The sequence below is a fragment of the Salvia hispanica genome, chromosome 1 (assembly GCF_029641045.1).
Source record: "Salvia hispanica isolate PSC_SH4W2 chromosome 1, Shi_PSC_v1, whole genome shotgun sequence".
NCBI lineage: Eukaryota > Viridiplantae > Streptophyta > Magnoliopsida > Lamiales > Lamiaceae > Salvia > Salvia hispanica.
This window is the reverse complement of record NC_142692.1, coordinates 19195054-19217036: the sequence shown is the minus strand read 5'-3', so window position 1 is coordinate 19217036 and position 21983 is coordinate 19195054. Positions and strand designations below refer to the sequence as shown.

At 36.3% G+C, this 21983-nt stretch overlaps 2 protein-coding genes across 2 annotated transcripts; one reads left to right on the top strand and one right to left on the bottom strand.

Moving 5' to 3' along the window:
• The first annotated feature begins 609 nt into the window (after nucleotides 1–609).
• LOC125219172 (2,3-bisphosphoglycerate-dependent phosphoglycerate mutase) lies at nucleotides 610–2664 on the top strand. The gene is made up of 3 exons (XM_048121075.1): nucleotides 610–765; nucleotides 855–907; nucleotides 2386–2664. Exons 1-3 carry the CDS (start codon nucleotides 675–677, stop codon nucleotides 2512–2514), a joined length of 273 nt encoding a protein of 90 aa, XP_047977032.1. The 5' UTR covers nucleotides 610–674; the 3' UTR covers nucleotides 2515–2664.
• A 2310-nt stretch (nucleotides 2665–4974) lies between these two features.
• Nucleotides 4975–13923, bottom strand: LOC125218401 (F-box family protein with WD40/YVTN repeat doamin). The gene is made up of 9 exons (XM_048120061.2): nucleotides 13710–13923; nucleotides 13270–13473; nucleotides 11799–11853; nucleotides 10336–10434; nucleotides 9078–9181; nucleotides 8467–8556; nucleotides 8072–8211; nucleotides 6496–6580; nucleotides 4975–5539 (listed from the first exon to the last, which is right to left on the bottom strand). Exons 1-9 carry the CDS (start codon nucleotides 13874–13876, stop codon nucleotides 5179–5181), a joined length of 1305 nt encoding a protein of 434 aa, XP_047976018.2. The 5' UTR covers nucleotides 13877–13923; the 3' UTR covers nucleotides 4975–5178.
• Nucleotides 13924–21983: the final 8060 nt, after the last annotated feature.

The window sequence follows — 21983 nt, the reverse complement described above, 5'->3', positions numbered from 1 at the left end:
TAAATCTAAAAATCACTTAATGTTTCAAATTATTTTAATTTAATTCAAAATGAATTCAATTAAATTAGATTTATTAATATGTTAAATTATAAAATATAAAATTGAATTATAATCCGGTTTCCGGTTAGGAACCGGTCGGTTCCGATTCCAAACCGGAACCGGTTTTATATAAAAAGTTGGAACCGGTACCGCCGGTTCCGATTTCTCAATTAACCGGCCAGTTCCGATTCCAATTCTGGTTAACTGAGAACTGGAGAACCGTTTAAGCACCTCTATTCTCAACCATGAAGGAACACAAAGAATCCATTAATGATGTGCTGTTAACTTTCCAAATAACTTTAAAAAAGAAATTATAAATGAGAAATATGAAAATATTTAATTTTTTTCAAATTTTAAATTTGTAAAATTTTTAAACATTATAAATATTAAAATGGAATAAAAAAATAAATTCATAGTCAGCCGTCGTTATAAATATGTAAAAAGTATTTAATAATTTAATTTTAGTGAAGTAGTGCATAATTTACGGCTTTATTTTGCTATATTGAAATCTGTTTTATCCAACTGAACCGGATCACTAATTGGATCCGGAGCGACCGGTCTCTCTATTTATTTCATTCTCAACCGAAACCCTAGAAAGGATTTCTAAAACCCCAAATCTGTTGAAGAAGAGAAAAATGACGCAGAAGGGAAATCTCTTCAAAGGGCAGAAGAAAAGTAAATCAGTTCCTCTCAATCGACATGGAAAAATGGCCCATACGCGAAAAGGTAACATAAATCGCAAGTTATACTCCATCAATTTATACCTTTACTTTCATAGTCTAATTAACCATATTATCTGATACTCCATTATCAAGGAAAGAAAGTTGCGAAGCCATCAAAGGTCACTAAAGCGATGGATGCTGATAGGGTATGTCTCATTTTTGTGCTTTTTTTTTTTTGTATTGTCTTGTTGTTTAAAACAGTTTAAATCCAAGTGATTTGTATGGCTATTAATGTGATTTTACTCTTCCCTTTTAATCAATATAAATCATAAGTTTTGTTAGGTCATCAATTCTAAAAATTTATGCAGTTAGTCGGCTTTTGGGGATGAGTTTTACTCTGACTCTCATCCATTATGGTAGAGTTGCCAAAGTAGCTGTACAGATTGATACTTCCTCTGGCCCTGAAAAGTATGAACATTTAGTTCGGCATGAGTTTTAATGCATAATTGGTAAACTAAGATAGATAGAAAGAAAAAGTAATTAATGTATTTTTAGTGGAGAATGGGTCTCACCTTATTAGAGAGAAGAGTAAATAAATAAAATTAAAAAGTTCATACTTTCCCGTGACGGACTAAAATGGAAATAGTTCATACTTTTCAGGGACGGAGGGAGTACTATTTATTGTTTCTTGCACATAGTACACTTTCTGATGCGTAACATTCATTTGGGGATTGGTTTAACTCAAGGATAATCGAAGCTTGTGCTTTATCAAACCCAGTCTAGCTCAGCCTCTTAGCTGAATGTATTGTTTAAAACCTGCAATGGCCTTGATGGTATAATTGTCTTCACCTGACTTCTGTACCTTAAAACACTAGCTAGCTTTTAAATAAAATCTGTTGATACCTGAGTTGCCTTCAACAATTAACATGTGTCGAAAAGACTGGAAGTTGGTGTGCCTGCTTAAGATGCGATTAGAAGCCGGTCTAAATTCAAAAGGGAAAAGTTCTATAGCAAATAAACAGGATAGGTCATGTATACTAAAGTTGTATAGATGGTCTCATCAATCTTGGCTACTTTTCTTCTTTAACGAATTGAATCAAGTAGCTTTAGGACTTGTTCAAGTTCTTTGGTATGGATAGGGAATAAATAAATCTGGATGGGTTTTGGGCGTGTAGGGCCCACATATATACCATCCATATCAGGTGTTCATTGTTCCAGATATAGCTCTTGAAGTAATCAATTTCGAATTTTATAGTATAATTTTTTTAAGGGGTTTAAAAACCATTGTGACCAAAATAGACCAAAATACCGACACTGAGACATCTGATTTTGGGGAGAAAAAATTTGGGAGGGGTAAAATTGCCAATTCAGCTTCATTTCTGGGTGTGGACTTCAATGCAGCTCCATTTACCACCCAATGACTGAGAATTGATTTATGCACATAACATAGAGCAACAGTGTGGGCCTTGAATTCTAACTAAGGCTTGGAACTTGAACACTAGTATTGGGCCGGATTTGAACACATATCTGGGTATAACATGGAACTTGAACAAGTCCTTAGTTTAGTGATATCCATTGTAGCTTTAACTCCTATTTTCAGCAAAGCTGATCTATGTTAATATTGTTTGAATACATACTAACAGTGTCATATTCATTGATAGCGAATCTGGGGTTTGTGTTTCAGGAGGTGAGCAAGTTTATAAACCACTGCAATGAGATGAAAGCTGTGACAATTGCTAATAAAGATGGTGGGTATTTGAGCATTGTTAAATCACCAACAGAGTCCTCAAGTGGTGGTGGTGGGAAGAAGTAGTTGTTGGTCCACTGCAGGCATGAAGAGAACATTGTGTACTAGAACCTGTTTTTTTTGTCTGTGAGATGGAGACAAAGATCTCTGAGTTCAAACTCAAATTTCTATTAATTTGCCTATATAAAAAGAAAATACTTTTCTTTTTCTTTTTTATTCATTGTGTTTCATCTGGCTGATTTGCTGTGTAACAGTGGTGATTTCTCATCTCTTATGGGTCCAATTAATTAGTCATCGAAGCTTACCAAAACAGATCATATTAACCACACAAGCAATGTGTGCACCAACTGAATAAGCAATATAACGAAAATTCTGGCCACCGGAATTAATTGGTTGATTTCTGCTGATCCTGGCTTAGCATCTGCATAGCAACAACACCCACCGGCTTTCTACCCTTTAATTGCTTTCTTTACTTTATCTAACATGCACCTGTTCACGGACAAAAGAAGCTTGTTAATTCAGCCATTCAAAATTAGAAACACATTGATAATTAGCGTAATAGCTCCATTCCAAGTTGCCATGTTTGTCTTAAACAACCCATTGAAAAGAGAAATAACACCATGGCCCATTAAGAAATAACAGACCTCTTCCGATTTATAATCCCTTGAGGCCCACAAGTAAAGTCTAACAAACAAAGAGCACTTATATTTTGTGAGCACTTAAATTCTTTGGTCTTATTCCATCTTCATTCCATATCTTTCCACTCGGTTCCATTCTACCAACTTTCAAGTTCCACCTCGGCCCATTTTTCTGTCGTCTCGTCATCCGCCACCTTAGACTTACCACTGCCAAAGCCAATCAAGACAAAATTGAGAATTAGTCTATCAAAATTTCAATATATTTATCATTTTAACAATGATTCATGTAATAACAGATTTTTAATTTTTCATAAAGAATTTATTATGAACGATGCCAAAATAATGACAAAGACGCAAGCTTTAATTAGAATTGATACTCTAATTTTAATTTATCTAGCTGATCAAGACGAAAGACTCCTCTCCATCTATTCTTGATGAAAGACATGAAAATATCAAAATATTACTCCCTCCGTCCACAAAAAATAGAGCAATTTATGTATGACACGGGTTTTAATGTAGAATTGGTAAAGTAACATAGAAGGGAAAAAAATAAGAGGGAAGGAGAAAAAGTAAGTGAGAAGTATTGTTAGTGGAATGATGTGTAAGGTTATTATTTGTTGAAAACTTTTATAAATGATTGTGCTCTATTTTTTTTTTGGATGGCCAGAAACAGTAATTGTGCTCTATTTTTTGTAGACGGAGGAAGTATATGGTTTTAAAATGAAGAAGAGAAGAATAACTAAAATTTTGAATAATTTTATATAGAACTTTTTTATACGAGAGTTTATATTCAAAAGCCTTTTGGCCTGAATAGCACAATGGGTTAGCCTAAAACTCGGTGGATTGGGTTAGGTTTAAAATATACAACCCAAAAATACACAACCCGAATAGCCCACACTCAAATAGTTCGATCTAAACCCGAACAGGTTAGCCCAATTGACATCCCTAATTACGAAAATAAAATCTTCATGTAAACATATACAATTAGGATGTTGTTAGAATTCACGTAAAATTACCTTTAATTTGATACTCCATTTGTCCCAAAAAAATAAAGACATTTGAGACAGCACATGAATAAATGCATAATTGGTAAAGAGTGACGATGAGAAAGGTAGTTAAAATAGTTTTAGTGAATAGTGTGACTCACATTATTATTAATATTTTATGGTGGATCCTAGTGGTATAAGCTATACATAAATTGATGTATATGTATAATGAGTTTGAGAGAACTTTTCATAAATGAAAATGAAATATTTTTATGGGATAGACGAAAAAGAAAATGATTTGTGAAAAAATAAATTAAATTGAAAAAATTGTGTGAAGTTTGAGATAATTTTTAAGAGAAAGAAAGTGATTAGCTTTAATTTAGTACTGTAATTGAGGTAATGTTTTTCCTCTTGGACAAAAATATCACCCAGTAATATATAATCAATATATTCTATTACAAATGAAACGTTTTTTCTTTTAGGTTGTCCCATTAAAAATGAGACGTTTCTAGTATGGAAACTACACCATCTTTAAATTTTTTTCTCTCTTCAATAACTTAAATCAAATATTAGCTACATGAAAATTATAAGATTGAAGATTAATGTGAACTGTTCCTTATCATATTTAACTGGTCCAAATTAAGTTATTAGGCTTGTATATAACTCATAAATTGATGTTGCAATTGCAAAGGATTGAAAATCAATGTGTGGCCACCATGCCTCCATATACACCACCAATGGAGTTTGCCACAATGAATGTGCCCGTGAGGACGAGAAAGGGTTTTCAATCAGATCGGGGGAAGGGGTCGGCCGCCTCCCCTAGAACCGCCTATGCGGATAAAGTTGTACTCAAGACCATAACCTTTCAGTCATGAGACCTGCTCCACCAAGTAGGCTACCAGTAGAGTGTAATGCTACACATTAATTCATGATCCATGCAACAGTAAGGCTACAAATAGACACAAAGATGCTAAATCCAAAACCAACTGATCTAACCAAAAACAGAATTAATATCTAAGAAACACATAAAGAAAAAAAAAAAAACCTCTACACAATGAGAATACATGAAAGATTGACATACTTAGGAATATAATAACTGACGAGTGTCATTTTTTACCAAACTTCCAAACTCTTATGCATTTATCACTTTGTGCAGTAACAACTTTCTGCATTCCAACAGCCAAGCATGTTATAGGAGGACGATTTAGCAATAGATCAATGCGATCATCTTCCACAAGTCTTATTCCTTTCTTTTTCTGAATTAACTTGTTCTTGTCCATGGAACAGCTTGATTCAGAGCTATTCTCCATGATGATTCTGGACAGTACATCACCACTGTCCTGGTTGACAATTCTCACCACACCATCTATTCCCCCAATAACCAACGTGGATGCATCATTCCTCAGATGTTGCATAGAGTAAAGCACATTTGGACTCACTCGTGTTTCCCATCTTCTTCTCAATGTTCTAAGGGGAAATACGTCAGTGACTCCATTCATTGATATCATCACAACATCCTTACTAACTCCATTCAATAATATCATTACAAAATCCTCTCTCTCTTACACACACAAAGTCATACACTGATTTACATTCCTTTTTGAGACGTCCCACCTAAAATGAGTAATTTCCATTTTAGCAAAAAATAACACATTTCATCCATCTTACTTTATCTCTCTTCATCTACTTTACTTTATCTCATAATTTACTCATTCACTATTTAAATCTTTAAATATCATTTTCGTGCCCCAAAAAAAATGCCTCGCTTATGGTGGGATGGAGGGAGTACCTTTTTACAATACATAAGCTAAATTAACACCTCCATGCTTGTCATCAGTGGTTTATGTTAATACCTACATGATATTCATGCAATGCATACCATGTATTTTCATTTACAATGCAAACAACCTACACGTAACACATGTTTTACAGGGCTGGAGTGTAACTGATCCCCGGGTGTGAATGAGGAGTGGGGACCATTTCTAGATGACATAATGCCAAGAATATACTACTCCCTCTGTTCCAACTAAGATGGGACATTTTCTTTTTATTTTGTCCCAAATAAGATGACACATTTCTATTTTTTGGAAATAATAAAGTAACTTTTGCTCTCCTATGAATTCATCCAACCACTTTTTCTCATCAATTAAACTATTATACTCTGTTTATCTCCCCATTTAATACATACACCTACCTTTTCTCTCTCCAACTAACAACTCCTAAAATCCCGTGCCGACTAAGAAATGTGTCATCTTAGGTGGGACGGAGGGAGTATAACACATAAATGTGATGCACCTCATGATACTAAAATATGACATAGAACTCTTGTAGTCCTTATCATGACTCATTACACATTATATACCTACAGACTTAAGATATCAACACGGGCCCGAAAAGCGAAACGGAATCCTTGGCTGGCATACCTTAGGTCCCAACAAGATGCATAGCCCGTACTTGATCCACAAAATAGTGAATATGAGTTTGGGCTCAAACACATAGTCTTTATGCCTGCCATAAAACAAAATCAAGATAAAAAATTAATACCCACAGTTGAACAAGTGCTAACATAATAACTTTGTCCCTACCGGACCCCCTTCCCATGGATTACTCTGTATGGAGCAACAGTTGCCAGGGAGTCCTTCTAAGGGTATTTGGCACAGGCCTTAGTCTCAAAAGTATCAAAGAAATATATAGAAGATGCAATTTTGTTTTCAGTTTGGCAGCTAGGCATAAAGGGCCGGGACAAAAGGGGCCAGTTATGTAATACTCCCTCCATCCTAGCTAAGATGCCACACTTTCCTTTTTGGTTTGTCCCAAATAAGATGACGCATTTCTATTTTTTGTAACTTTCTCCCTCCAATTAATAACCCAACCATTTTTCTCACTCCAATTAAAATATTCTCTTTGCCCCTCCATTAAATACTTACACCCACCTTTTCTCTCCAATTAAAGACATTAACCAACGACTCGAAAAATCCCACAAACTAAGAAATGTGTCATCTTAGCCGGGACGGAGGGAGTACTACAAAGAAGGTTAATAGTCGTGGAGAAGTCACCAACTTCTATATGACTTGTATTCCAAAATTTGTCAATGACTGGAAAAATGTTGTTGCATGATTCCGATACCAATCATTATCCTACAGATTATGATATGGATTCTTCACTATCTGGAGATTAGTACTCCCTCCGTTCCTCACTAAGTGAGGCATTACATTTCGGCATGGGTTTTAAGAAAATGGAGTTTTGTTAGTTAAGTGGAGAGAATAAAGTAAGATAGAGGAAAATGTAAGAGAGAAAGTGCCAAAAAAGGAAATGACTCACTTAGTTTGGGACACCCCTAAAGGAATATGAATCACTTAGCAAGGGTCAGAGGGAATATAAGTTATTTAATATTCTATATTATTAGTATTTGTTTCACTAAATAGTCTTTGTTATTAGTAAAGTCTCAACAGATAGGTTTATCTATTGTAGTTTGAGTAGAAGTGGAATCTTTATGTAATTCTCATAAATAGCTCCTCATTGGAAGAGCTATATGCCTTGGAGTTTAGAGTTTAGGACGGTAAAGTTCAGCTGTAGGGACAGTTATTTAGCCATAGGGCCTCCCGGAAGGTTATTTTTGTATCTTTCAGTTATAAATTTTTTTCATCCATTCTCTATTATGTTCGCTGTTATTTTCCTGCCTCTTCCTCCTGGATTTTCAGTCAACTGCCTTTACTCCTATCAGATTCTTTTCTCCGTCGGCCAGAAAACTGCGGGAGAAAACTATTGGATCATGAAAATAATATGCCAAATCACTTTTCCGGTTATTGGTGAATTTTGGGAGATTTTTCGCTACAAATTAGGAAGTGGTGACATTATTAATACGTTATATTAGTCGAGTCTAACCAAAAACCAAATCCAGGCAAAGTTAACAGTTTTTTCGTAAATTAACCCTGTAAAGAACAAATGCAGGATTATAACATATACGTGGATCAGATATAACAATTGTATTGGGCAAACCTGCAGAACTAGTTGCGTCAAAGGTAACCACCCTCTGATCTGATGAAAGATCTGATATTGAGATACCACCAAGAGAAGAACCACTGACAATCAGTTGCTCATCGCTAAAACATAAGCTTGATATTGCCCCAGGATGCATCCTGCAACACAGCAAAAGATGGAGGAAAAATTGTAACTTAAAATGTATTCTTCAGATCATAGGATGCACGGCGCTAGTAAAAAATGTCAATGATGATGTAAGAAATGAAGACTGCAAGGGCATGAGCCATATGGAAAACAATGATAGGGGCCATCTACGGACAAAGAAAGAGAACATACTGAGAAAAGAAACCTGAGTGACACCAAAATATTGATAAAATGAAGAAAAGTAGAGAATCTCAAAGAAACAAACATACTTGATTATTTGTGAAATCTTTCTGCTATACATGTCAAAGACACGCGCTTTCCCATCCTCACAGCCAACCAGTGCCTGTGGGTCTACATAACTGGAAAGAAAGAAAATTACTTTGGCATTTTAGGCAAAAGCTAATCTGAAAAGAATTAATCTTATGATCTATATCTCTGTCCATTTTTGCGGAGAGTGGTCTTCATCAACATTCCAGATAAGAAAATTTAAGGTATCATCATGTGAAACATACCAGATAAAACCATAAGAAGCAAAATTAGCAGAGATGTCACAGAACACAAAAACATTTCTTAGTACGATAAGGAAATGTTATCTAGGGACTCTACATGCAAGTATGGAACATGTATTAACGGTGGAAATAGTGGATCATCTAGTCACACAACCTATCATGACATTGATAAGATTTTATGTTCAGTGTAATTTCAGGAAGGAAAGAAAAGAAATCAAGAATATGCTCGATGGAAAAAAAGTGTGATGGTTGTCCAGTGTGTAAATTCATGAAATACTGACTTCACTTCTAAAATAGTTGATTTCCTTGAAGTTCTAAAGTTCTTAGACTTTATGGAATGCACGTTACACACAGAATGAAATATCACCCACCGCATACACAATCCCCTGGTAAACAAGCCTTCGCGTGAGGAAAATAGATCTCTAGTTCCAATACGCTTCCATATGCATATACGTGTTCCCACAAGACCAACAACCTATAGGATAGTGAGAAACAAAACCCAAATGTATATGCAATTAGCCTTCAGACTTCAGATTACCAAAATAAGCCCAAAGTTAATGACTTTATATACAGACAATATTTAGACAGGAACCCAAATAAACTACAATAGATAAAGTTAATAAATACAGTTTAAATTTACAACAGATGAAACTACAATGAAATATCCTCATAGCCAATTTCTCCAATATGATCCAACAGCAACAGATAATGATGTGGAACTAAAACATGCCAAATACTCGACAATATGAAACAATTAAAAGGAATAATTGAATGGAATTAATTACAGTAATCAAGAATTATGAATTGGAAGATAACGAGAGTTCCTCCTTGAGGCCTCGACACTTGTCGATACTCCAATTCTTCCACTAGGCCACCCTTCATTTCTGGAGGTGTTTATATAGGGAGATTTCAACAGAGGTCTCTCCTGACTAGACTAGGAATCAAACAAGGAAAACCTAATTGCAAATGGAAAGAAACCGAATTCATCTTAATTCTTAAGGATGATAGTAGCCTATTAAATTAGGTAAAAATGCTGAAACTTCACACAGGGGTGCTAGACTTGTGCCTCATATCGCATCAGTCCCCCTTCACCGGTAGGGACCGCATGCATTTTTTTTTTGCAGATCCGCACCGAGGTGTCTCTCAAAACATTGTTTTAAAGATAAAGAAAAGTAAGGAAAGCCCACAAAAATGTGGCTATTTCTTTAAAGTATTTTACAAAAGTAGGTGCCCTAGTTTTAGAATACGGATCTAAAAGAGCTCAAGTTCTAAAAGCTTAACCAAAATAAGTCTTACACACTTCTAATATCTTTAGTAGAATCTTCCATCTAAAAAATCTAGGCAATTTGGTAGAAAATCATAATTAGATAATAATGGATATCAAATTAGATGTGTTTTTCCAGTCCCTCGGTTATAAACGATGGTGCTATGGGTTCAATTTCTAACAATGTAAAAGCCACAATATAAGTGTTCAATTGTATTAAGCTCACTTCTAAAGATTTCATCATCCCTTCACCAAAAAATACTATCTATCTTTCAAAGACTACGGAAGAACTAAAAACATTCCAAGAAAAGAAGTCTGTGCTTTATATATGAAAACATTTAATGCACCAAGCAGTTCAACATTACCTTCCCTTCATCGAAGTCAAAATCAATTAACGGTGCCCTATCCGGAAGCTGGTATTCATCCAAACCCTTGCAGCTCTCTGCAGACCAGAGACGCATCACCTGTGACTTTTAAGACTAAGCATCCAAAGTATGTATGCAATCTAAAGATGTGAAGAATAGATAAGTAAATCATGCTCGTTTGCCTAGGAGACTATTTTTGACAAATACTATCGTCAGCAGGGTCATTCATAAACTATTGGGTTCATTCACTCATTGAAGCATCTAATTACCCAAGAGTACTAGATATTCTGAACATCCCCCAGCAAAACAAAAACAGAAATACCAGAGACAAAATTATAAGAGCCAACCATTGTGATAGGATTTGGACTCATTCGCATGGTTATTTTGTAATTGGAATGCCTATAATTAACAACGGGGAACCGGCAATTTGCTCATCCAATATCCTTTTGGCAAAAATGCCCAGCATTTTTAGACTTGAATAATCGAGAGGGTGATCTGATATTCATTATCACTAAACATTATTTATTCTCACATAAAGAATAAGCAATATTGTTTGAAAAGGAAACATTGTATGGTGAAGTATTGAGAATATGATTGAAGGATATTGTTATATGCAGTCAGACAGAAATTGTTATATGCAGTTGACAGAAATTGTTACTCCTTCCGTCCATCATTTAAAGAGCCATTTTGACTCAGCACAGGTCTTAAGAAATTGTTTGAAATTGAGAAGAAAAGTAAATGGAAAAGGATAGTAGAATGTAGGTCCCACTTTTAGTATTAATTTTATAATGGAATGTGAGTGGAACAAGTTAGTGGGATGTGGGGTCCGCTGTCCGCATACCAAAAGTGGAAAAAAGTACATGGATCTTTAAATCATGGACGAAGGGAGTATTTCAGATTTGTAAACTACAAATAACTGCTACTGTGTCTTTGTACTTTCAGAGTATTTATTTAAAAATAAATAGAAAACTAAATCTATAAATTTTTTTAACAAGATCGTCCGGACCTTTTTTTAGAATTAAGTTATAGGTCAGTACTACACGACACTATAAATGCAAACAGACTGGTACATATCTCTTCATTTGACCTCACAGAGATTAACTATAATTTACCACTAGATGATTCAGAATAGCATAAGAAAATATACGATTCTTCAGTATATAATTTTATTCAAAAGTTAGTTCAGGTCATATTTATCAAATTGTCAGTTTCTCATTGCCAGCATACTTTCTTTTGTAAAATATTTGAGCCAGTCTCTTATTGCCAACATACTCTATTTAGTTGTTTTTTAATCCTTCCTTGCATCTAGTTCTCTTTTAAAGAAAAAGGTTAAAAAGAAGAACAAAATGGAAGAGCTACCAGATGCCTACTGCACATATTCTTAAAACCAACTATGCTGCTCTAACAAAGACACAAGCCGGTGTTCTTGATATCTTAGTTGTAGAAAGTAGAATGCTTCATACCTTATCTCCAACACCAGTGAGAATCAATCCCATTTTCATTCTGCATTTGGTAAACCTAAGAAAAAAGCATGCTAATATAGTTATGCCTTTGAAATTTTAACATAAATTTGACCAAAGAGATCATAAAATCTGAAATGAAAGAACTGGACACCAGAAATGAATAGTTGACATGGTAACTTGATAAAATAATTTACTTTCAAATAAGCACAATCCTAGAGCTGGTTGGGGAAAAGTGCACAACGAATAGACAAAAGAATATACAAGCACAGCAAACATGTCAAGGGTTAGTTAACCATGGAATTCTGGAAAATAAAATCCAAATAAAGTGTAATGGCATTCAAAACTTAATATCCATGTAGGAATTTATCAGTCAATAAGGTGGACAGAAAATATGGTTCAGAAAACCCGACTGGTTGCATAATGCCATCATTTTCAAATGCAGATATTCGAAGAAAAGTAATACTAGGAAAGGGAAAATGTTATACTTTATACTCAAATATATTAATTAAAATGATTTCCTAGAATGAGAAAACTAGATGTGAAGATAGCTGTGAAATCAAGGACAATTGTAGCATTCTGAACTTGAAGGGAGTGGCTAAAACTTTTTCAATAAATCCTGAGCTAACCTAGCAAAGCTGATCACAGTTGGAACATAAATTGAACTGACTCAGAGGAACTTTGGTCCTTTAATTGTGTCCAGACAAAGGCATACTCCAAAAAATGTCTTAAACTATTCCTCCCTATATGTATAATGTATATGGAGACGATCAAATAGATATACTACAGAAGAGTTCCATAAGTATTAATTACATCCATCTGCTCATCAATGGCACTCAGTTCATATCTTTAAGTTGACATGGTTGTTGTAGAACCACTGGTTTCCAGGTCAGATCTGGTGGTTCGTAGGTTGGCACAGGTTTGTAAGAGTACGTGCCAACCTACTATACGTCAAGTCCAGATGAGTTGGAGCCAGCAGTTCCACAAGTGCATTCCAAGTTGACCACAGGTTTATTCCAATTTGGGCCCTTGGGGAAGTTCTACCAAGTGCGACATAGTTGCAACTCAAAAAAATATATAAAAAGTGATATGATTCGTTGAAGGCCTGTGTAGTAGTGAGTACCAATCAACATATTACTAAAATGTACTCCCTCCGTCCCACAATAAGAGTCACATTTTACTTTTACCATAAATGGTAAGTAGGTCCACATTCCACTAACTCACTTCTCTCACATTCTATTGTAAAACCAACATAAAAAAGTGGACCTCATATTCGACTAACTTTTCTAATCCACTATTTTACATTTCTTAAAACTCGTGCTCACACCAAATATGACTCCTATTGTGGGACGGAGGGAGTATTTATCGTTACTTAAATTGCTTAACTCAATGCAAGTTAGTAAAATTTTGAAGCTTTAAAACAACTAAAAGTGGCAGGCCGATATGAATAGAGTAGAAAAGGATAAAGATTTACCCTACCGAGTGAGCTTTCCACTGAAAAACACCAACACGTCCTTCTTGTAAAGACGATCTTTGTTGATCCATAGCTAGCTGCTCCATCTGTATATTTATCAATTTTTCTGAATAATTAGACAAATCAGAGACGCTAGCAGAATCAGCCTGATGTTGCTTGTGATACTGTAATTGCAGCAGCTTCAGTTTAGTAATCACTGCCCTCCTTCAACCATGAAACAAACCAAAAAAATATAGCGTTTCAAGTTTAATGATATTTAAAAATTAAAATGAATGTTTCAATAATTTGCTAGTTATCTCTCTAAACTGTTTCTCAGTTTCCATCATTCGATTTACGCGCCAAAATTAACAAATACAAAGACAAAGCCCTAAAAGAAATAACTAAAATCAACAGATGCACCAAAGAAGAGGAACAATATAATAAGGAAAAATCGCTTCTACCATGAGTGACAGACGGCGGAGCAGCGAATTAGGTGGACGAGGTCGAGAAAAGTGAAAATCATGAATAGAGTGTCGGCTCCGAGAGCGTCAATTGTGGTCAGGGAGACATGGCGGCGACGCTTTGCCGATGCCGGCGGGCGGATGTTAACTGATGACGTTGGGTCCATGTATATTCAGAGGGGAACTGAGAAATGGTAATATGAGGTATACAGTTTATTGAACTAATTTTTCCAAAATAATGAAATTTTGTTTTTTTTTCTCTTTTTCCTTTTTTTTATTAATTCTTTTACTATATTTATCAGTTGACCAAATTACCCTCGTATAGACAAATTCTTTAAACCTTACTCCTTTCATCCGTTATTAGAAGTCCCGGTCATTTTTGGACACTCTTTTTGTAAAAATGATAAACTTTCTCAATATTATTCTCCATTTTACTTTACCATTTCTCCACTTTACCATCTTATTTTTTTTGCAAATTCCCGGAGGTGGAGATGGCTAGTAAATTAAACACGTTTGAATTTTAAAAGTATAGATTGCTTGATTGCCAAAATATCAGGTAGAACATTAGTGAATTGTGGGGTTCATTTCATAAAATTGAGAGTTTCTATTTTTTAAACAGACCAAAAAGGAAAGAATTCCTATTTTTAGAAAATGGAAGAAGTATAAATTTTAATATTAACACTCCCTCGTCCAAGGAAGATAACCCATTCATTGGGCGGCACAGAATTTTATACAGTTTTATTTCGTGTGTTAAGTGTTGAGAGTAAAGTAAGTGAGAGGAAATAAAATAAAGATAAAGATACTCTCATTTTAAGTAATAGGTCATCTTGGTTTGAAGAAGCCAAAATTGAAAGTGACTCATATTTCTTATTCTCGTTTAACACATGTTTAGCGTTGTTCGTCTCGATATATACTTTGATTCTAAAATGTTAAAACTGTTATTGAAATTTTTAATTTCACAAAATTTATAAAAATCAAAGCTCGATTCACTACAAAAAATTTGCCACCGTCACTAACAGTGAAATTTATTCACTAAATAAACTAGTGGCAAATCAAGTTTCAACAGATCTGTCACTAATAGCTTGTCAGTAAAACTTTAGTGACGGATTATTCCGTCACTAAAGTTACTGTGACGAAATAACACGCAACTATATCGAATTAGTGACGGAAAATCTGTCACTAATTATTGACTGACACTTTTCCGTCACTAATCCCGTCACTAATTGTGGAGATATTGAATTCTGTCACTATTTTCGTCACTGTTTCACGCCTTTTTTGTAGTGATTTACTTGTTTTCTCTATAATTTCAAATAAATTAATAAAATAACAAATCTAGCTATGATTTTAGGAATTTTGTGAAATTAAAATTTTCTATAACAAATTTTAATGTATTAGAATCAAACTTCTTAAAGATGGTAATCGAGAGAGGTAGAGAAGGATTGATAAGGCATAGTTGATGTAGAGAGTAGAGATAAATATGATTGAATTTTCTTGAATGATTTGAGATGTCTCATTCCCCTTGAATTTATAGGGAAATAAGAGATTCTCCAACTACATCAATGAATACACTTTGGAACTAGACAATACTAGGGACTCTATCAAAATAAATAAGTTCTAGGAACTCCAATACAAATATGGACGGCCATTTATGACTTATTTTTCCAACACTCCCCCTCAAGTTGAGCAACGGTATCTCCGATGCTTAACTTGCCAAGAAATTCTTTGAAGACTTTAGGACTCAGCGCCTTGGTCAATATGTCTGCAAGTTGTTCCTCAGATCGAACGAATGGGAATTCGACAATGCCACTCTCAAGTTTCTCTTTTATGAAGTGACGATCGACTTCAATATGTTTAGTTCTGTCATGCTGAACCGGGTTTTCTGAAATGCTAATAGCCGCTTTATTGTCACAACAAAGTTGACTTTTCCGTGTAGGTGGAAAGCCAATTTCTGTTAACAATCTCCTAAGCCAAAGTATCTCCATCAAGCCACTTTTGATCCCTCGAAATTCGGCTTCAGCACTTGATAAGGCAACAACTTTCTGCTTCTTACTTCTCCAAGTGACTAAATTACCCCCAACGAAGGTAAAATATCCTCCAGTGGATCTTCTATCGACGGGATTGCTTGCCCAATCGGCATCAGTGTATCCATCAATTTCTAAATCTTCACTCTTTTCCAAGAATACCCCATAACTGGCTGTTCCCTTTAAGTATCTCACAATTCTCATGACAGCATCCATATGCTCTTCCTGAGGTTGATGCATGAATTGACTGACAACTCCAACTGCATATGTGATGTCGGGCCTTGTATGAGAAAGATAGATAAGTTTACCTACTAACCGTTGGTATCTTTCACGATCTGTAGGCTTAGCTCCATCTACAATCTTCAATCCATGGTTGGGTACCATGGGAGTTTCAGCAGGCTTGCAGTCCAGTAGTCCCGTTTCTGCTAGCATATCAAGTACATACTTCTTCTGCCTTAGGAATATTCCGTGCTTGGATCTCAACACTTCTATTCCTAGGAAGTACTTCAAAGCTCCCAAGTCCTTCATTTCAAACTCCTTGAAAAGGTTCTCCTTTAGATTTTGGATCTCTTCGGCATCATCTCCTGTTATGATCATGTCATCAACATAGATGATTAGACATGTCATTTTCCCATTTCTCGTCTTCAGGAATAGTGTGTGATCTGAATGGCTCTGTTTGAAGCCATGTTTGAACATTGCCTGACAAAATCTTCCAAACCACACTCTGGGGGATTGTTTTAACCCATAAAGGGTCTTTCTTAGTCTGCACACCTGTCCTTTCCCAAATTCTTCAGAAAACCCTGGGGGAACCTCCATGTAGACTTCCTTGTTTTTCTCAAGTTCTCCATGAAGAAAGGCATTTGTAACATCAAATTGGAATAACGGCCATTCCTTACATGCAGCTACAGAAAGAAGAGCTCTTACTGTATTCAATTTGGCCACAGGGGAGAAAGTCTCCTCGTAGTCTACTCCATACACCTGAGTATATCCCTTAGCAACCAATCTTGCCTTGTATCTCTCGATTGAACCATCTGCACGTCTTTTTATGGTGAAGATCCAACGACATCCTACTGGTTTCTTTCCCGGAGGTAGAGTACACTTCTCCCATGTCTCATTTTTGATCAAGGCATCGATCTCCTTCTTCATGGCTTCCCTCCAGTGCTTGTGTTTCATTGCCTCCTCGAAAGACTGTGGAATCTCTTCTTCTTCATAAAGTGCAGCTTCAAATGCCCTAGCCATTTCGGTAAGGTGTCCCTGGGTAAGATTGGCAACAGAGTATCTAGTCTTCCTTCCTTTCCAGTCTGGTGAATATCTTCGAGGAGGAATTCCCCTTGTACTTCTATGGGGCAATCCGTTGTGCCTTGTATCTTGTTCCGTAACTGGTTCCTCGGTATTGCTCCTGTCATTGTTAGTGGTTCCAAGTGAGGTATCAATATCCGGATTAGAAGTTTTTACCTCAGGATTTAAAGACTGGTCGGATAGCTCAGCAATGTTCTGTGGCGGCATATTCTGTTCTTGAGGATTTGACTGCCCGGTGGTACTGCTAACTTCCTCTGTTGGACCAACTTCTGTGACAGGGTTTTGGTCTGGCTGATTGGTTTGGTTATTCTCTCCCTCCCCCTGAACGGTTTCTCCCCAAAGAGGTAGCCAATTTAGTGCGTCACTACTCGAGTTTTCTGACTCACTCTCCCCCTGACCACTAGATTGGCTATAGAAGTACTCGCTTTCAACAAAGTCGCAGTTCATAGTTGTGTACATACGATCTGTCGAAGGATCATAGCACCGATAACCTTTTTGATTTTTTCCATAACCCAAGAAGACACATTTGACTGCACAAGGTGAGAATTTGTTACGGTCATGTTTGGGGATATGGACAAACACGGTACAACCAAAAATTTTGGTGTCGAGATGGAGGGATGATGGTACTGAATTTTGGAAAGAGAAGACCTCTAGAGGAGTTTTGAAGTTAAGGATCCCTGTGGGAAGACGATTTAGGAGATAGACAGCAGTTGCGATGGCTTCTGGCCAGAAGGATTTTGGGATGTTTGATTCAATGAGAAGGGCACGGGTGATTTCTAGGATATATCGATTTTTCCGCTCAGCTACCCCATTTTGTTCTGGTGTATAGGCACATGAAGTTTGGTGGACAAGGCCTTTTTCAGTGAAGAAAGATGTCATCCTAGAGTTCACGTATTCCCTCCCATTATCAGATCTAAGGATTTGTATACTGGAGTTATATTGGGTTTGGACAAGACGATAGAACTCAGTAAATTTTTCAAAAACTTCTGCTTTTGTTTTCAAAAAATAAATCCAAGTCATACGTGAAAAATCATCAATAAACAACAAAAAATATCGAAAACCTTGTCCTCCAGTAACTGGGGCAGGGCCCCACACATCAGAGTGAACCAAAGCAAAAGGTGATTTTTCTCTAGTGTTGTTTAATTTGAAGGAATGTCTGTGACTTTTCGCCAAAACACAAGTTTCACACTTCAAAACATGCGTAGAAGATACTAACTCAGGAAAGAGCAGACGGAGATATTTTATGGATGGGTGACCTAACCGACGATGCAAGAGCCAAATCTGTCTGTCAGTTAGTCCGTGAGTTAGCATCGCAGTACTCTGTTGGGCTATCTCATCCACGTAGTACAGTCCATGTCGCTCAGTGCCACGCCCAACTATCTTTCCAGTCTTGATATCCTGTAACATACAAAAATGAGGCTGCATTAGCAATTTGCAGTTGAGATCTTTTGTTACATGACTGACAGACAAAAGTTTGTGGGATAATGAAGGAACATAAAGACAGTTTGAGAGGCGAAGGGTTGGTGAGATGGTGACAGTGCCCGCCCCCTCTACTTGTGCTAACTCCCCACTGGCTGTTTGGACAAAACTTTTTGTGGATTGGGATATGTCGAGGAAGTCCGATGCATCAAAGGACATGGTATCGGTTGCCCCACAGTCAAAAATCCAATGATGGTCTTTAGGTCCAATGTTTGAAGAAGAGTATGCTAAAGCTTGGAATGTGTTTGTACAGGTAATTGAAGGCTGAAATTCAAAATGTCGGGGCGTATTTTCAGATTTTTCTAAAGTTCGGGGTGTATTCTCAGAAATTCGGACAAAAGGGGGTTTTTTGTGCAATTTTTGGGTCAACTGGGATGGGTTTGGTAATATTGGAATTGACTGGGGGCGAATTTGGGAGGAAGTATTGGGGTGGGGTTTATTTTGTGATATTTCCAAACTTTGGGGACTAGTCTGCAAAATGAATAGGGAGGTTTTAGAAAACCCCCAATTTGGCCACATCTCGATCACAGCCGCCTCTCCCTTTTCAATTTCAGCCATCTCTTCGATTTTGTGATTGCCGGAAGAAGGTGGCGGCGGCGGATCTGCGTTTTTTGTCGGCGGGCTGGCACTGGTGCCGGCGGTGGCTGAGATTTTGCGGAAATGGACCTGTCCGTCGGAGATTTTGTGGGCCGAGAGCGGCCGGAAGTTCGGTTTCTGCGCGAATAGGACGGTCGGCTTCTTGGAGGAAGCGGCGTCTGTGGCTTCGACATCCATGGTGATGGGAGTGGAGGCGGCTGCGCCGATTTCGGCCGACGAATTTTGCGTCGTGGCTGTTTCCCAAATCCCGCGCCTCCTCCGTTTATTCATTCTTCCGCACCGCCCTGCCTTCGCTGTCGATGCTGCCTCAGCCTGTGGCGGGTACTGCTGCCAACTGGTACTGCTGCTTCCGCCGCCGACGCTACTTCCGACCGGTGCTGCCGCAGACGGTTGCTGCTGACTGCTACCGACGATGCCCTCTGTTACAGGATTTCTCTCCTTTTTCTCCGGCAGCGGTGCGTTGCTATTCTCTGTCAAAATCATTTCGATTTTTGTCCTTCGGCTGTTCGCCGGTGTTGTTGATGCATCGGCTGCCTTACAGACGACGTATTTGTATTCAGAGAGGCATGATTCTTCTTGTTGGTTTCGGGGAGAAATGAAATCTCTAGGGATATATTTGGAGTTTGTGTTGGTTTTGTACAAATCAATTAGATTTGAGATTGTCTCGATCAATAGTTCGAGTGTGTGTATTTGGCTGACCTCCATTGGAGGTTTTTTGTTGGTTTCCTGCTCTGATACCATCTTAAAGATGGTAATCGAGAGAGGTAGAGAAGGATTGATAAGGCATAGTTGATGTAGAGAGTAGAGATAAATATGATTGAATTTTCTTGAATGATTTGAGATGTCTCATTCCCCTTGAATTTATAGGGAAATAAGAGATTCTCCAACTACATCAATGAATACACTTTGGAACTAGACAATACTAGGGACTCTATCAAAATAAATAAGTTCTAGGAACTCCAATACAAATATGGACGGCCATTTATGACTTATTTTTCCAACAAAACTAAATATATAAATCGAAACGAACAACGCTACACGTGCGTCAAACGAGAGTGATGCTCACATAAAGAGCTTATATAATGTATGTAGCATATCATAACTCCTTACTCCATAATGGTGAAGCATTACATACCTCTCAAACTTTCTATAGATTCAATAACTTTTCGGACCTTTATATCAAACTCCTTACTCCATAATGGTGAAGCATTACATACCTCTCAAACTTTCTATAGATTCAATAACTTTTCGGACCTTTATGATATGAAATCTGATTGTCCAATTTTTTTGGAGGAATTGATTACACGAAGAATGTCATTCAAAATCCGCTCAACCTAGCCATTCATTTTGATTGTGGCTATAACTATAAGCCCCCTCAAAGTGCCCGTCCCATCGCCTTAATTAATTCTTAAATTTGGCATTGAATAATGTATATATCCAATAGAATAATATATTCCACGTAGATATGTGGAGTTTGAATAACTAGTATCTATCCCGTAATGCACAACTAAATTAATTTTTCAAAAATTAATTCAACATCACACTAACAGAAAAAATATGATTTAAATTTTTTAAAAACACACATAAATTAATTGCAGCAAGGTTAGAGTTATGAAAAGCATATCTATCAATTGTAACCCGCTTGGGTATTTAGTACAAGGAGAACAATCACACTTTAAGATGTTATAATATTCAAAATAAAAAATTTTAAACTTATATACCCTCTGTCCCATTTTCGCAGTCCCGGTTTATCATTTTTGGGTATCCCACTTTAGGAGTCTCAGTTGGAATATTCCATAAATGGTAAGATAGTGGAATATTCCACTATCTTTTTCCCACTCACATTTTATTAGTATTATAAAACTAATATATAAAAATAGGCCCCACATTCCGCTATCTTTTTTCACCAAGTTTTCTGTGCATTTTTTTAAAATCCGTGCAGAACTCAAAGGGACTCCTAAAATGAAATGAAGGAAGTACATAAAACATAATTTTGTAAGAGTAAAACAACACATCATAAGTTTTGGAAAATAAAAATATAATCACCATAATTTAATAGCAGCAAGATTAGAGTAGTGCAGAGCATATGTGTGAATATATTTATTTAAAAATATCACTCTAATATTTAATTATTTATATAGTACAATTAAGTATAGAATAAAAATAAATATTCCCTCAATCCCAACTAGGTTGAGACATTGTTTTTTGGGCACAGAATTAATAAATGAGTTAAGAAGATAAAATAGAATAGAAGAGAAAATAAATTAGGAGAGGGTTTAAAATAAGAGTGATTAGATGTTATTGATGGGGTTTGGTGCCCCTTGCACAACGAATGACTTGTGCAAAACAAATAAATCAGATATTGAATCTATTTGACAGATTATGAGATTAATCAATTCACATGTTAACATATAAATACATACTAGAACAAAAATAATTCATGCTTAAAGAATATAAGTCCTAAAACATGAATTCTACGGTTTGTTATGCTAACTCTACTAACAAGTGTAAAAAACACACATAAATTAACTCCGCTAACTCATCAATGCAATTTATTAAAATATCAACATGGTGACATTAAAATTTCAACACATAATTTTGTTGACATTTCAATATACAACACACATTATGTGTTGATATTTTAATGTCATTGTGTTAACGTTTTTAATACACTGCGTTGATGAGTTCACAGAGTTAGCAACTTAAAAAAGTAGCAGTATAACGCACTCATACCCCTCCCTCCCCTCTCTCTTTCTTTTTTTTTTTTTATTTTATTTTGCCAAACAAGAGGTAGCCTCAGTTTTTCTTAACGATCAGAGGTCTAAACAATATCCGATCGTCCCGATATTTTAACCAAAGTTAAAAGATTCATAAAGAA

Excerpts from the sequence above, each read along its gene's own strand:
- LOC125219172 (XM_048121075.1), top strand. The coding sequence starts at position 675 with ATGACGCAGAAGGGAAATCTCTTCAAAGGGCAGAAGAAAAGTAAATCA. Across the intron at positions 766-854 it reads AATGGCCCATACGCGAAAAG|GAAAGAAAGTTGCGAAGCCA; the intron begins GTAACATAAATC and ends TCCATTATCAAG. Across the intron at positions 908-2,385 it reads AAGCGATGGATGCTGATAGG|GAGGTGAGCAAGTTTATAAA; the intron begins GTATGTCTCATT and ends TTTGTGTTTCAG.
- LOC125218401 (XM_048120061.2), bottom strand. The coding sequence starts at position 13,876 with ATGGACCCAACGTCATCAGTTAACATCCGCCCGCCGGCATCGGCAAAG. Across the intron at positions 13,474-13,709 it reads TCCGCCGTCTGTCACTCATG|GAGGGCAGTGATTACTAAAC; the intron begins GTAGAAGCGATT and ends TCATGGTTGAAG. Across the intron at positions 10,435-11,798 it reads TCACTGGTGTTGGAGATAAG|GTGATGCGTCTCTGGTCTGC; the intron begins GTATGAAGCATT and ends TAAAAGTCACAG.